Here is a 16,319-nt window from a genome sequence, read left to right as displayed (position 1 = left end):
CAATTTTTTTAATTGACCTTGTATTTTAAACTGTACACGGAATAACTGTCATGCTTTCATGCTAATAATATGATAATGAATTTTGACGATTAAAATAATTTAAAACAATAGTCCTACGTTAGTTTACTACTAGTCCTACTGTTGTTGGTGAAGTAAGCATTTCTTTTGTAGTGGATGTAGAAGTTCCTGTAGTTGTAGTTGACGGCGGCATAACTGTTGCAGTTGAGATGAGTGTTACTGTTGTACACGACTTGCAGGTTTCTGCTGTACACGATTTGCAGGTTTCCGTTGTACGCGACTAAGAGGTTTCTGTTGTACACGACTTGGAGGTTTTTGTTGTACGCGACTTGGAGGTTTTTGTTGTACGCGACTTGGAGGTTTTTGTTGTACGCGACTTGCAGGTTTCTGTTGTACACGATTTGCAGGTTTCCGTTGTACGCGACTGAGAGGTTTCTGTTGTACACGACTTGGAGGTTTTTGTTGTATGCTACTTGGAGGTTTCTGTTGTATGCGACTTGGAGGTTTCTGATGTACACGAATAGGGCGTTTCTGTTGTACTGGAAGTAAATGTTCCTGTTGTTGTTGACCTCGGTATAGTTTTCGAGACCTCAACATATCCGTTGTAGTTAAAGTGTTCATTTTTGTTGTGGCCAGAATAATTACTTCTGTTATTGTGGACGTTGACGTTTCTGCTGTTGTGAAAGCTTCTCTTGTTGCAGTCGTAGATGTTTCTCTAGTCGATGACAGCATTTCTATTGTACTCGAAGTAGCTGTTTCTGTTCCGTAAGAAGTGGATTTTTCTGCTGTAGACGTAGACGTTTCTGTGGTAGTCGATAAGGGAGAATCTACTGTAGTCGTAGTAGATGCTTCTGTTACTGTAGATATCGGTGTTTCTGTTGTCAATTTTGCCATCTCTGTTGTAGTCGATGAGGGAGAATCTACTGCAGTCGATGAGGGAGAATCTACTGCAGTCGATGAGGGAAAATCTACTGCAGTCGATGAGGGAGAATCTACTGCAGTCGATGAGGGAGAATATACTGTAGTCGTAGTATATGCTTCTGTTATTGTAGATATCGGTGTTTCTGTTGTCAACTTTGACCTTTCTGTTGTAGTCGAGATGGACGTTTCTGTTGTAGTTGAAGTCGACGACTCTTTTGTGCTTGACTTGGTCAATTCTGTTACTGTTGAAGTAGATATTTTTATTGTGTATTTCTGCTTTTTCGTTGTAGCGATCTTAGGTATTCCTGTTGTAGTTGGAATACCAACTTTGATTTCTGTAGAAGGCGTGAGTCTTGATGTATTTTCAAGAACTTTCGTTGTTGGCGTTTTAGTCGTGGTAGGGCGTTTCTTCTTAGTGAAATTTTTAATAGGAATTTTCGGACGCTCTCTTTCTCTTCTAATATTATTGAAAAGATTGAAAAGTGGTATTCTAGAAGCCATTTCATATAGTACTTGAAACTGCTTTATCCAAAATTGTTGATTACAGCGAAGTTTCTCAAAAGTTTTCATGTATTCATTTGTGTGTCTACGATCACTTCTGATTACAGTGCTTCTGTATCTATCGTGTATGTTATAATTATCTAGTGCAGATACTAAAAGTAACATCTCTATTACAAATGTAAGAATTATCATAGTGCATTTCATTATTGTTGAAGAGTAATATATGATTATTTGTTTAAAAAATCATTAAATCACATATCCTACCTGTGCTGCTGATGTTGCTGTAGCGCTTTTGGTTTAGTGATTCGAAATTTAAGGTAACGAATGTAACTATTGTAATATTACACAATAGTTGTTGTATAATATTATGTAAGTTCCTGATTCATTTAGGTAAAAATCCAACTTAAAAAATCTTTTCATTGTACAAGCTTGTTGTATAGAATATATATTTTATTCTTTGAATTTTGATTGTTTCTTTTTCCGGCTTCGTGTTAAATATAGTTATTACTTTATTTCACGATATTTTCAATTTTGTATTTTTGTTTTTCTCTTATAAGTCTATCTTTGAATTCGTATTATACAATATTTTATTAACTCTATTTTCAGTCATAAAGATAAAATATTTCTGAGTTCGCATTCACGTGTTAAGAAACGTTCAAACAACTTCATGTTATCTTTCGGTTATATACAATAATTCGCTTTTTCGACTAGTATAACTATTTTGTAATGAGTGTTAGCAGAGTCGGTAGATTATCTGGTCTTTCGACTACCTATCTTCGCTACTTGCTAAAATCAACTAGAGACAAATGTTACTACCAGGAGCAGTGCAATCACTACAAGTGCTCGAATCGTAGTTAGGTCGAATTGTTTTTACTTACAAAGAAATTATATTATATAACATTACATTATATACAAAATGATAATCATCATTATTTGAGCTATTAAAATTTACTTTAAGTAAGAAATTTTTCTGTATTTTTTACTTTCAATTGATGAAATAAATTATTGATTAATGGTTTGAGTGAAAAAATGCGACCGACAGGTAACAAAAAGTGAAAATCTGGTGGTCAAGCATGACTTGTGAACAGCTTTATCGCATCTATCATCAATGTAACAAAACACTGATTTAATAAAGTATTATATCCATTATTGAAAAATAAACCCCCATGTTTTGTTTTTTAACTGTAAACATACTTTGCTTTTTGTCCAGTACATCAATTGGCAAATCTTACGGCTTGGAAATAACAAACTATTTCGAGAATTGATGAACATAAACATCTTGTCTGGTGCAGCATCTCAAAATTTTGCTGTCACTATATTTTTCTTTCATCATGACCAAGTGATGGCAGTAGAGAATAAACAATGTAACCTCCTAAATAGTGTAGAATAAATTTAAAAATTTATTTATGGGTTTTGGTACAAAATAATCATTATCTAATAATTCACTATCAGTATGATTTCCATTGGACAGGCTCGAATTACAAAGCATATTTTTGTAAATGTTCTTCCAGTTATACTTCGAAGTGTGTATCTTGTAAATCTAATGATTAATTGTATAATATTTCTTTATCAATCTTAAACTATTTATAAGGGAAGGTGGGCCACAAAGAGATAGCTAAGATTTTTGATATTTACTGCTCAACAAAACTGTGATTATGTATACAATAAAACATTGTTTAGATCCTAATAAAAAAAAGACATTATAATAAATGGCTACAGTGCAATTATTCTACATAGCTTGCTCTTCAATGTGATGAAAGTTTAATGTTATTGTTTGGAGCTATAGGATACAAGAAGGATGCGACTATGCAGACGCGAGCGAGCGAATTTTCCGAGTGATCGAGAAGAAGCGAGACCCGATAAATATCAAACCCTGTCTGATATCTGCGAGAACCAGAAATTCACTTTCGCCAACGAGATTTCTAGCTCCTCGCTTGCGCATGGTTAATTTGTTTAATTTCTTTATTCTGTTCTGAAATATTAAACAATATCTCAGAATGAGTAAAGTTTAAGAAACAAAATTTGGCACTGTAGAATGTGTATAAAGGGCGTTAATGCTATTAAATTTTGGTTCTTAATTAAAGCTGGACAGGATAGAGACAGAAGGGATCATGTGCCATATCTCCAGTGTGGTCGGACTTAATGAAAATTTTACTCGTTATTAGCATTCACAATCTTATAATATAATCGAGATAGGTTAATAATAATAATCATCATCATCTCAGAGTTCAAACGGTTAGGAGTTGAAAGTTGAAATTTGATACACAGTTAGGATATATTATAAGAATGTACTCTAAGAAGGGATTTTACGAAATTCCTTTCGCGGGGGGAGAGTGAGAGAGTAAAGAATTACCCAGAAGAACTCCGTTTCTACTGTACTATTTTAGATGCGGTTTTTTTGTGTTTTTGCGAAAATTGATCATACATTTAGACCCATCTAAAAGTTTTCTAATTAGTTTCGGAAGAGGGGGGACCTAATTCTTGAACCCAATGAAAACGAGTAAGATCAGCTATAATCTAATAATCTTAATCTTCGTTATCGTTACTTTTTTCCCGAGCAACATCTGCTAGTTCTTTTTATAAAACTTGTCTCTACCCTCAAAATTAAGCTTGAGTTCTAATATGAGTACAGATGGAAAAAGAAATCTTACAAAATACGAAGATCATATTTACTGTGCACTGGAAAAAATAAATCACATTGACCACTCTTCAAGTTTGGATGTTAGAACGGCAATACTGCACTATCCAGACATTATCCAAGATACAGCATTGATTGTCACAGCATTGCTATCAACCAAGTTTTAGCAGAGCGTTTATTTTACGCTCTTAAAATTATTAAATATGATTTTAGAGCTTCAGTGAATGCTGACTTAATAGAAGTGTAGATGTGTCAAATTTTAATGTTTAATTAGTTTTTTTAAAATCGTTTTATTTCGTATTTTTAAAATCGTTTTATTTCATATTTTTAAAAAATAATCAGAATCGTTGTCATTATTACTTTCCTGGCAGTTATACAGTTTAGCCGTATAGGCCTATAACAAAGAAGAATGACGATCTGACTGGTCGTCATTCTTCAAAAAATGACTTTTCCAAATTTTTACTCTTATGGACATTTGAAACCTTGAAACGTAGAGAAGTGCGAAGGCATTCGGGTATTTTTTTCTGTACGCACGGTTGAACTAAATCTAATGTACTGTACCAATCGATTTAGTTCAATCATTTTTGAAGCTTAATAACTCCTGTGTTAAACAACCCGACTCCGATTTCAAATCGTGCCTCCCGTACAATCTAACATTCGTACATACAGAAAATAAACCTGAATCTTTTGCATATCTCGACATTTCGAGTTGTCCTGAGTCTAAACTGTAAAAATTTCGGATAGGATCATTATTGATCACGCTACACTTACAGCCGGATATGTAAAGATTATCGAATACATATTTAGGCCTATATATTGACTACGACATTACTTAGAGGAGTATTTTAACTTTGGAATGAAAAAGTTTCTACGTTCTATTTTTATTAAAACTATATTTACTTATATTATAACTATATAAACTATATGAGGTCACGTGATGGCTTCAGAATATTCGGGCTTACTTTGTTAACAAGTCCGCACCTGTTCGGAGTCGGAGTTAAATGATAAAGAAAAGTTTGAGTCGGCGTCATGTAAAAATCTATCGACTCCACAGCCCTGATTTTCGTGAGCTCTTTCTAGACGGTTCTTTATTTGTTGTTAGACATTGTACCTCAAAAACGATCAACGCAGACTTACTAATGTACTTATGACATGGCATGGATATGTTTGTTTTGTAAAATTACGGCAACACAACACTAGAGCGACCTGCCTAAGGGGGATGCCTTTGGGGTCTTTTTAAGGGTAACTGGCCCCCTATTCGGGCGTTACAGACATGGAGAAAACACGAATAAGTCCACGTGGTCAGCCCGTCCTGGCGAGGCGCGAACCCACCACAGAACGCCTAGTGTTCAGCGAACAGAACCGCTTGGCCACTAGTGGACTGCTTTGATGGATATGCATCTGACGTCAATGCCCTGCGATCTCGTGGAATTTCTACTTTGTCTCCGTTTAAAACATGGGAGTAGGTTTTTAAAATAAATTTACTTGTAAATTGTACGTCACAAACATAACATTTACTTGTTAGCATCTTGCCTCGTGGAATGCATCGCATCCACGCTTCAATCTTATCGCTAGGAACACGGAAGAAATGTCTCTTCTCGTTGGAAAAAACACGGAAAACTCCATGCTGCCAGCCTGTCTGAGCGAGGTTTCTGTTGTACACGACGTGGAGATTTCTGTTGAACGCGACTTGGAGGTTTCTGTTGAACGCGACTTGGAGGTTTCTGTTGTACGCGACTTGGAGGTTTTTGTTGTACGCGACTTGGAGTTTTCTGTTGTACGCGACTTGGATGTTTCTGTTGTACGCGACTTGGATGTTGTACGCGACTTGGAGTTTTCTGTTGTACGCGACTTGGATGTTTCTGTTGTACGCGACTTGGAGGTTTTTGTTGTACGCGACTTGGAGGTTTCTGTTGTATGCGAATAGGGCGTTTCTGTTGTACTGGAAGTAAATGTTCCTGTTGTTGTTGACCTCGGTATAGTTTTTGAGACCTCAACATATCCATTGTAGTTAAAGTGTTCATTTCTGTTGTGGTCAGGATGATTACTTCTGTTGTTGTGGACGTTGACATTTCTGCTGTGGTGAAAGCTTCTCTTGTTGCCGTCGTAGATGTTTCTCTAGTCGATGACAGCATTTCTATTGTACTCGAAGTAGCTGTTTCTGTTCCGTAAGAAGTGGATTTTTCTGCTGTAGACGTCGATGGTTCTGTTGTTGTCGATGTAAGCCTTTCTGTCTTCAATGTTTGCATTTCTGTTGTAGTCGGTGAGAGAGGATCTACTGTAGTTGCAGTAGCTGCTTCTGTTATTGTAGATATCGGTGTTTCTGTTGTCAACTTTGACCTTTCTGTTGTAGTCGAGATGGACGTTTCTGTTGTAGTTGAAGTCGACGACTCTTTTGTGCTTGACTTGGTCAATTCTGTTACTGTTGAAGTAGATATTTTTATTGTGTATTTCTGCTTTTCCGTTGTAGCGATCTTAGGTATTCCTGTTGTAGTTGGAATACCAACTTTGATTTCTGTAGAAGGCGTGAATCTTGATGTAGTTTCAAGAACTTTCGTTGTTGGCGTTTTAGTCGTGGTAGGGCGTTTCTTCTTAGTGAAATTTTTAATAGGTATTCTCGGACGCTCTCTTTCTCTTCTAATATTATTGAAAAGATTGAAAAGTGGTATTCTAGAAGCCATTTCATATAGTACTTGAAACTGCTTTATCCAAAATTGTTGATTACAGCGAAGTTTCTCAAAAGTTTTCATGTATTCATTTGTGTGTCTACGATCACTTCTGATTACAGTGCTTCTGTATCTATCGTGTATGTTATAATTATCTAGTGCAGATACTAAAAGTAACATCTCTATTACAAATGTAAGAATTATCATAGTGCATTTCATTATTGTTGAAGAGTAATATATGATTATTTGTTTAAAAAATCATTAAATCACATATCCTACCTGTGCTGCTGATGTTGCTGTAGCGCTTTTGGTTTAGTGATTCGAAATTTAAGGTAACGAATGTAACTATTGTAATATTATACAATAGTTGTTGTATAATATTATGTAAGTTCCTGATTCATTTAGGTAAAAATCCAACTTAAAAAATCTTTTCATTGTACAAGCTTGTTGTATAGAATATATATTTTATTCTTTGAATTTTGATTGTTTCTTTTTCCGGCTTCGTGTTAAATATAGTTATTACTTTATTTCACGATATTTTCAATTTTGTATTTTTGTTTTTCTCTTATAAGTCTATCTTTGAATTCGTATTATACAATATTTTATTAACTCTATTTTCAGTCATAAAGATAAAATATTTCTGAGTTCGCATTCACGTGTTAAGAAACGTTCAAACAACTTCATGTTATCTTTCGGTTATATACAATAATTCGCTTTTTCGACTAGTATAACTATTTTGTAATGAGTGTTAGCAGAGTCGGTAGATTATCTGGTCTTTCGACTACCTATCTTCGCTACTTGCTAAAATCAACTAGAGACAAATGTTACTACCAGGAGCAGTGCAATCACTACAAGTGCTCGAATCGTAGTTAGGTCGAATTGTTTTTACTTACAAAGAAATTATATTATATAACATTACAATATATACAAAATGATAATCATCATTATTTGAGCTATTAAAATTTACTTTAAGTAAGAAATTTTTCTGTATTTTTTACTTTCAATTGATGAAATAAATTATTGATTAATGGTTTGAGTGAAAAAATGCGACCGACAGGTAACAAAAAGTGAAAATCTGGTGGTCAAGCATGACTTGTGAACAGCTTTATCGCATCTATCATCAATGTAACAAAACACTGATTTAATAAAGTATTATATCCATTATTGAAAAATAAACCCCCATGTTTTGTTTTTTAACTGTAAACATACTTTGCTTTTTGTCCAGTACATCAATTGGCAAATCTTACGGCTTGGAAATAACAAACTATTTCGAGAATTGATGAACATAAACATCTTGTCTGGTGCAGCATCTCAAAATTTTGCTGTCACTATATTTTTCTTTCATCATGACCAAGTGATGGCAGTAGAGAANCGTTCATAAGAGGAAAGAAAATAAGGTCTGCAGTCATTAAGAATTTCAAGACGGTGAATCATCCGAGACCACGTGGCAGAAAACTCCCGGGTATTTTCTCCTTTATTCTACTACTATCCCTATCTATATTTTATTTCTCCTTCCTTAGTTTGTAAGTAGGTTAAGTTTAGCTATAAGTCGTGTGTCGGTTGCCACAATAGAGGCTTGTTTGTGTAGACGATTATTGTATGTATACGAACCCAATAGTCTGTAAGTTGGAATCATTTTAAAGAACCTGTGTTTGATGAATAAAAAAAATTTTGTATTTTTACTCGTTTTATATGTTTCCTGTCTGCAATAATATATTGCCCTCAAACGAAACTTCACAACTATACCCAGCAGAAAACAATTAAATATGTAATCCAACACCTTATTTTTCGCTGAGAGATTATTTTTAATTAAAACAAACGTTTTCGATCCATTCATTGGATCATCCTCAGGCTAAATGGAACACTTCAATACTTATAATTTCTTATCAAAATTATTGCATCTAATAAATTTCTGAAGCCAGTTACTTTCGTACAACATAAATTTTTGAAAATTTTTAAATGTTTTAATAATTTTCTTCAAACATTCTTCAAATTATTTTGGAAAACTTTTTATTATATTGTATACTTTACCACGCTAAATATATGTAAAACTATTACATTTTTTGAGACACCATAATGGCACCCCCCAGTGGCCAAACGGTTCCCTTCCCTAAACACTGGGAGTTCGGTCGTGGGTTCGTGCTTAGCCAGGACGGACTGATCACGTGGAATTTTCCGGGTTTTCTCCACGTCTGTAACGCCTGAATAGGGGCCAGTTTCCCTTACCCTTAAAAAGGCCGCCCAGAAAACATCTCCCTAGGCAGATCGCCCAAGTGTTGCTTTTCTGTAACTTAATAAAACAAAAACCAAATACCATAAAGTGTTAATACTAGACACTGAACATTTTCACATCCAATTTACTTTCTTATGTACTTTACAATGTATAAACTAATTGTTCCAATTGCCAATACACGTTTCGGTCTGGTGCCTCTCATCTGTTGGATAACATACTTTTCCTTTAATAATAGATACGTGCGGCCATCTATTAACTGCTTTCGGGGAAGTTTTGAATTGAAATAACATAACTTCCGGTTTTCAGCAGGAAGTTCATGTATAGTTAACCGGGGCCTGCTGCTCCAAAGATTTCCATATCTAATCTCAGATTTTATCTATCCTACTCCGTTCTCGAAATTAAGGACGGGCAGAAGAATAGATGACAGTGGGAATTTATGAGTCTATAATTTTTTAAAATTGCAGCCCAAAATCTTCAGTGTCTAGTGTCAACACTTCACAATGTCTCAAAAAATATACCATGAAGGTGGGCACGGTTTCTATACAGAATGAAAAAAATATGATTATCTATAAAACTAAAAATTATAACACAGCTATTTATAATTCAAGTAAATGATATGTGTGTGTAGCATGCTAACTAACATTTATACATGAAACTTTCGCACATACATAGGCCTATATCAGGGGTGGAGAGCCTATGGTACGCGTGCCGAAAGTGGCATGTCGGGAGAAATTATCTGGCACATAATGTGTCTTATGCTTTCGGTTTATCATCTCTTTTAACTTTCTCGGCTGTTACATTTAACGAGAAAAAATATGGCGCTTGGCCAAGAAATGACTCACGATTTTTACATTTTTGGACTTAGGGGGCCTTGAAACATTGAGAAATGCAAAAAATCGGCCTTTCCTTGTACTGTCGACCCCCCATAATACGGTAGATACGTTCCGAGTTTTATGAATCCAGCTTTTACGAGTCCAGTCAATCACAGCCCGCCACGTATGCAGTTTACGGACTACAGCTGTTTGAAAGGTTTCTTCCATAAAATTAATAAATTCTAGACTAATTCGACTCAACATTTCCAAAATATGTATAATTTTTTGGGAATAATCTATATAAGCTATGCTATAAACAAAAAATTGTGGGATTACTTACCGAGTGTGCACCGTTCGACTACGCCGTTAAGCTTGTTTTCGTCGTGGAGATTGTCATCGAATGGCGCCCGCGTGCTTCCTGATAAATTATTTTTTTTGCGAAAAATTCGCTGAACTTTAGAGACATCATTAATCATATAAATATAATTTTTATGGACGTTAAATAATAAATGGTTTTTAGTAGATCCGCTGCTCGTTTAAAGTCACGGTTTGTGCAATCCTGTTGCGACAGGATTCGGAGATGACGTTTTACCAAATTATAGGAGTTTTTTTAGCATGTTTGTACGAATACTGTCGCAATTTTTTCGCCGTGATATCGGAATCCGAACTATAGGAACCTGTGTTATAGGGGGTCGACTGTATATAAGAATGTTTTTTTTTATTATCATTTGTGGTTTTTGGTTCCTTACCGCTCAGAGAGCACAAAGAGGCCAATATATAAGAATGTTAATGTATGTATGATTTTATTCACCCTATTTAAAACTTAATAACTCTTGTGCTTTTTGTCGAAAATTTCTGAAATTTTCATGCAGGTTTATGTATTAGGGAGTTTGATGCTATTAAATTTCGGAGATTAAAGGTGGAGGGGTGAAAAGATAAAGGAGGTCGTGTGTATCTCCGATAAGATCGGTCTTGATGCGATTTTACTTCTTATTAGCATTTACAATTTGCTATAAAACCCATCCTTACCCTCAAAATTAAACTTTTTGCCATTTTATAAGAATTAAAAAAAAGATTTTAAAATAAATTATCAAAACAGATGGCGCCACCAGATTTTGTGGTAAAAGTTAAGCAACTCGTTGCTGGATTTTTCACTTATGCTTTCGGTATTACCCGATCAGAAAAAAGTTACAGAAAGAAGTCTGTTTTGGAAATGTTACACATGAGTCCATTCATATGTGCAAAAACCTTAATACAAATCGGTCTATTGAATGGTACTGTACTGTACATAATAATAAATTGCATTTGCATTCTATCTGTACAGCTCAAAATAATAATGCTAATTTTTATTGTTACAATCTCAAAACCGATATAATTTGTAAAATCTTGTTCATCAAATGGAAACAATCTAAACTCACTGTTAAGAGAAATACTTATTTAAATGTCGATACAAAGCGTTAAAATGTCTTGATATTCCGGCTGGACATTTTAAAATATGTTAAAATGTCGGACGGATATTATAGCACAGTTGTTAATGTTTCCGATATTATATATGTCTGCCCTGGAAAAGCAGTTTTAGGTTCTGGCTTTAGTATACACTGTGAAAGGAACGTTGTTGGAATTTGAAGAAATCTGACAGATTAGTGACATATTTAGCAAATTGGATATATCCCTCTTGTGTGTACTGATAGTGAAAAGAGAGTAATTACACTCCAAGCATAACAGTTCAGCTGAAAAAGGAATCCAGCAAGGACATCTGAAACACTATCTGTTATGATATTAATTTTAAAAACTTTTTATATTTTTAATTATTATAAAATGGTAAAAAGCTTATAATTTTGAAGATAGGGACGGGTTATATTAAAAAAATTGTAAATGCTTATAACAAGTAAAATCGTTATTTAGGTCGATCTCACTCGAAATACAACTTATGTACTGTATTTCCTATTCCTTTCACCCTTAACCTCCAAAATTTAATAGCGTCAATTATTCCCCTAATACACAAAACAACACTGCAACGTTTCAGAAATTTTGACAAAAGACACAGGAGTTTAAGCTTCAAAAACGATGAACAAAATCGTGCCTCCCGGTCATACACACACTAATATCCATACATAGAAAGTAAACAATCTAATTTTTAAAATTTTCTGCAATTAGTTTCTTAAATTGTCTAAGTTTTCACCTTATTAGTAAGAGTACAAAGTTTATATAATGAAAAGAAATCCCCTTTAGTATATCGACCATGTGTTGTATTGTATCATCTCATCAACCCAATACAACAGAAGGAGCCCACGATGCGGAAAGGACAACAGAAACACCGATATCTACAGTAACAGAAGCATCTACTACAACAGTGTTTCTCAACCTCTAACGAATCGTCGCCCTCTTCAACATAGTATCGCCCTCTTCACTTCAAAATTCCGATGTCGAGGGCCAAGGCTAACACCAAATTCGTACTGCATTGAATAGACTAGTGACTAGTATAATGTTATTTGTTTAATTATTGTACGATATAACGAATAAAACATCTAATTATTCTTAATTAATATATTGTTTTACTATATCGCCCAGAAAATTGTTTTTCGCCCCCAAAATATAAATTGTTACTAATCGCCTCCTCAACATGGAAAAACGCCCACATGGGGGCGATATCGCCCCCGTTGAGAAACACTGTACTACAACTACAGTAGATTCTCAAATGCCCAATTAGAGCCCACGATGTGGAAGGAGTCAAAAATGGAAAACGTAAATTCACAATTTTTTTAATTGACCTTGTATTTTAAACTGTACACGGAATAACTGTCATGCTTTCATGCTAATAATATGATAATGAATTTTGACGATTAAAATAATTTAAAACAATAGTCCTACGTTAGTTTACTACTAGTCCTACTGTTGTTGGTGAAGTAAGCATTTCTTTTGTAGTGGATGTAGAAGTTCCTGTAGTTGTAGTTGACGGCGGCATAACTGTTGCAGTTGAGATGAGTGTTACTGTTGTACACGACTTGCAGGTTTCTGCTGTACACGATTTGCAGGTTTCCGTTGTACGCGACTAAGAGGTTTCTGTTGTACACGACTTGGAGGTTTTTGTTGTACGCGACTTGGAGGTTTTTGTTGTACGCGACTTGGAGGTTTTTGTTGTACGCGACTTGCAGGTTTCTGTTGTACACGATTTGCAGGTTTCCGTTGTACGCGACTGAGAGGTTTCTGTTGTACACGACTTGGAGGTTTTTGTTGTATGCTACTTGGAGGTTTCTGTTGTATGCGACTTGGAGGTTTCTGATGTACACGAATAGGGCGTTTCTGTTGTACTGGAAGTAAATGTTCCTGTTGTTGTTGACCTCGGTATAGTTTTTGAGACCTCAACATATCCGTTGTAGTTAAAGTGTTCATTTTTGTTGTGGCCAGAATAATTACTTCTGTTATTGTGGACGTTGACGTTTCTGCTGTTGTGAAAGCTTCTCTTGTTGCAGTCGTAGATGTTTCTCTAGTCGATGACAGCATTTCTATTGTACTCGAAGTAGCTGTTTCTGTTCCGTAAGAAGTGGATTTTTCTGCTGTAGACGTAGACGTTTCTGTGGTAGTCGATAAGGGAGAATCTACTGTAGTCGTAGTAGATGCTTCTGTTACTGTAGATATCGGTGTTTCTGTTGTCAATTTTGCCATCTCTGTTGTAGTCGAAGAGGGAGAATCTACCGTAGTCGTAGTAGATGCTTCTGTTACTGTAGATATCGGTGTTTCTGTTGTCGGTGTTTCTGTTGTCAATTTCGCCATCTCTGTTGTAGTCGATGAGGGAGAATCTACCGTAGTCGTAGTAGATGCTTCTGTTACTGTAGATATCGGTGTCTCTGTTGTCGGTGTTTCTGTTGTCAATTTCGCCATCTCTGTTGTAGTCGATGAGGGAGAATCTACCGTAGTCGTAGTAGATGCTTCTGTTACTGTAGATATCGGTGTCTCTGTTGTCGGTGTTTCTGTTGTCAATTTCGCCATCTCTGTTGTAGTCGATGAGGGAGAATCTACCGTAGTCGTAGTAGATGCTTCTGTTACTGTAGATATCGGTGTCTCTGTTGTCGGTGTTTCTGTTGTCAATTTCGCCATCTCTGTTGTAGTCGATGAGGGAGAATCTACCGTAGTCGTAGTAGATGCTTCTGTTACTGTAGATATCGGTGTCTCTGTTGTCGGTGTTTCTGTTGTCAATTTCGCCATCTCTGTTGTAGTCGATGAGGGAGAATCTACCGTAGTCGTAGTAGATGCTTCTGTTACTGTAGATATCGGTGTCTCTGTTGTCGGTGTTTCTGTTGTCAATTTCGCCATCTCTGTTGTAGTCGATGAGGGAGAATCTACCGTAGTCGTAGTAGATGCTTCTGTTACTGTAGATATCGGTGTCTCTGTTGTCGGTGTTTCTGTTGTCAATTTCGCCATCTCTGTTGTAGTCGATGAGGGAGAATCTACCGTAGTCGTAGTAGATGCTTCTGTTACTGTAGATATCGGTGTCTCTGTTGTCGGTGTTTCTGTTGTCAATTTCGCCATCTCTGTTGTAGTCGATGAGGGAGAATCTACCGTAGTCGTAGTAGATTCTTCTGTTACTGTAGATATCGGTGTTTTTGTTGTCGGTGTTTCTGTTGTCAATTTTGCCATCTCTGTTGTAGTCGATGAGGGAGAATCTACTGCAGTCGATGAGGGAGAATCTACTGCAGTCGATGAGGGAAAATCTACTGCAGTCGATGAGGGAGAATCTACTGCAGTCGATGAGGGAGAATATACTGTAGTCGTAGTATATGCTTCTGTTATTGTAGATATCGGTGTTTCTGTTGTCAACTTTGACCTTTCTGTTGTAGTCGAGATGGACGTTTCTGTTGTAGTTGAAGTCGACGACTCTTTTGTGCTTGACTTGGTCAATTCTGTTACTGTTGAAGTAGATATTTTTATTGTGTATTTCTGCTTTTTCGTTGTAGCGATCTTAGGTATTCCTGTTGTAGTTGGAATACCAACTTTGATTTCTGTAGAAGGCGTGAGTCTTGATGTATTTTCAAGAACTTTCGTTGTTGGCGTTTTAGTCGTGGTAGGGCGTTTCTTCTTAGTGAAATTTTTAATAGGAATTTTCGGACGCTCTCTTTCTCTTCTAATATTATTGAAAAGATTGAAAAGTGGTATTCTAGAAGCCATTTCATATAGTACTTGAAACTGCTTTATCCAAAATTGTTGATTACAGCGAAGTTTCTCAAAAGTTTTCATGTATTCATTTGTGTGTCTACGATCACTTCTGATTACAGTGCTTCTGTATCTATCGTGTATGTTATAATTATCTAGTGCAGATACTAAAAGTAACATCTCTATTACAAATGTAAGAATTATCATAGTGCATTTCATTATTGTTGAAGAGTAATATATGATTATTTGTTTAAAAAATCATTAAATCACATATCCTACCTGTGCTGCTGATGTTGCTGTAGCGCTTTTGGTTTAGTGATTCGAAATTTAAGGTAACGAATGTAACTATTGTAATATTACACAATAGTTGTTGTATAATATTATGTAAGTTCCTGATTCATTCAGGTAAAAATCCAATTTAAAAAAGTCTTTTTATTGTACAAGCTTTTTGTTTAGAATATGTAATTTAATCTTTGAATTTTGATTGTTTCTTTATCCGGCTTCGTATTAAATACAGTTATTACTTTATTTCACGATATATTCAATTTTGTACTGTATTATTATTTTCCTATTGTAAATCTATCTTTGAATACGTATTATACAATACGTTATTAACTCTATTTTCAGTCATAAAGATAAAATATTTTTTTCTGAGTTTGCATTCACGTGTTAAGAAACGTTCAAACAACTTCATGTTATCTTTCTGTTATATACAATAATTCGCTTTTTCGACTAGTATAACTATTTTGTAATGACTGTAAAGCCTGATTCTCACATGCGACAACGGACGGCGGAAACCGTCAACGAAACGGCAAAATGACGTCACTTTTGCTGTCGAAGCCAACGGAATGTGAAATTGAAAATTTTCAACTTTTGCCGTCGTGGAAAGCGGAACAGCAAAAATTAGACCAATAGGAAGGCCGGTTAGTAATGTTGTCATAAAGATCACGTGGGACGATAGCATTCGAACAATGGCGGTCGCCAAGCTAAAATGCTTTATTTGTGCACTAATACGCTATATTACTATCCGATTTAAATATTAATGTTAAATAGACGTACTTACTGTAAAGTATTGGGAATGGAGTAATCGTAATTCGGTGACAAAAGTATTCGATATTCCTAACTTTCGAGGATTTAGAATATTTTTCATATCTGAAGTATTCGTTTTTGGCAGTTTTTTATTTGCGATAAGATCGAATGCAAACTTAAAAAGTTTAATTGATATAAGAAAGCAATCCCGGTAGACGCCATTTTCGACTACTGGCATGTGACCTACCTGCTGTAGTAGCTTGTTTATATTTACGGCTGGCAGATGGCTCGTTTCAATTGAAGGGTAATTTCCGCATGTGAGTATCAGGCTTTAGTGACTTTTGACCACG

General features: G+C 35.4%; 1 protein-coding gene across 1 annotated transcript; it reads right to left on the bottom strand.

Annotated features, from left to right (window-relative positions):
- Positions 1–234: 234 nt before the first annotated feature.
- On the bottom strand, positions 235–15,120 carry LOC111635213 (mucin-5AC-like). Its single transcript, XM_023380111.1, has 3 exons — positions 12,795–15,120; positions 5,691–6,926; positions 235–1,592 (listed from the first exon to the last, which is right to left on the bottom strand). Exons 1-3 carry the CDS (start codon positions 15,118–15,120, stop codon positions 235–237), a joined length of 4,920 nt encoding a protein of 1,639 aa, XP_023235879.1.
- Positions 15,121–16,319: the final 1,199 nt, after the last annotated feature.

Source organism: Centruroides sculpturatus, unplaced genomic scaffold, assembly GCF_000671375.1.
Source record: "Centruroides sculpturatus isolate CEXI.00-Female unplaced genomic scaffold, Cexi_2.0 scaffold902, whole genome shotgun sequence".
NCBI classification, from domain to species: Eukaryota; Metazoa; Arthropoda; class Arachnida; order Scorpiones; family Buthidae; genus Centruroides; species Centruroides sculpturatus.
This window is presented reverse-complemented; position numbering and strand designations above follow the sequence as displayed.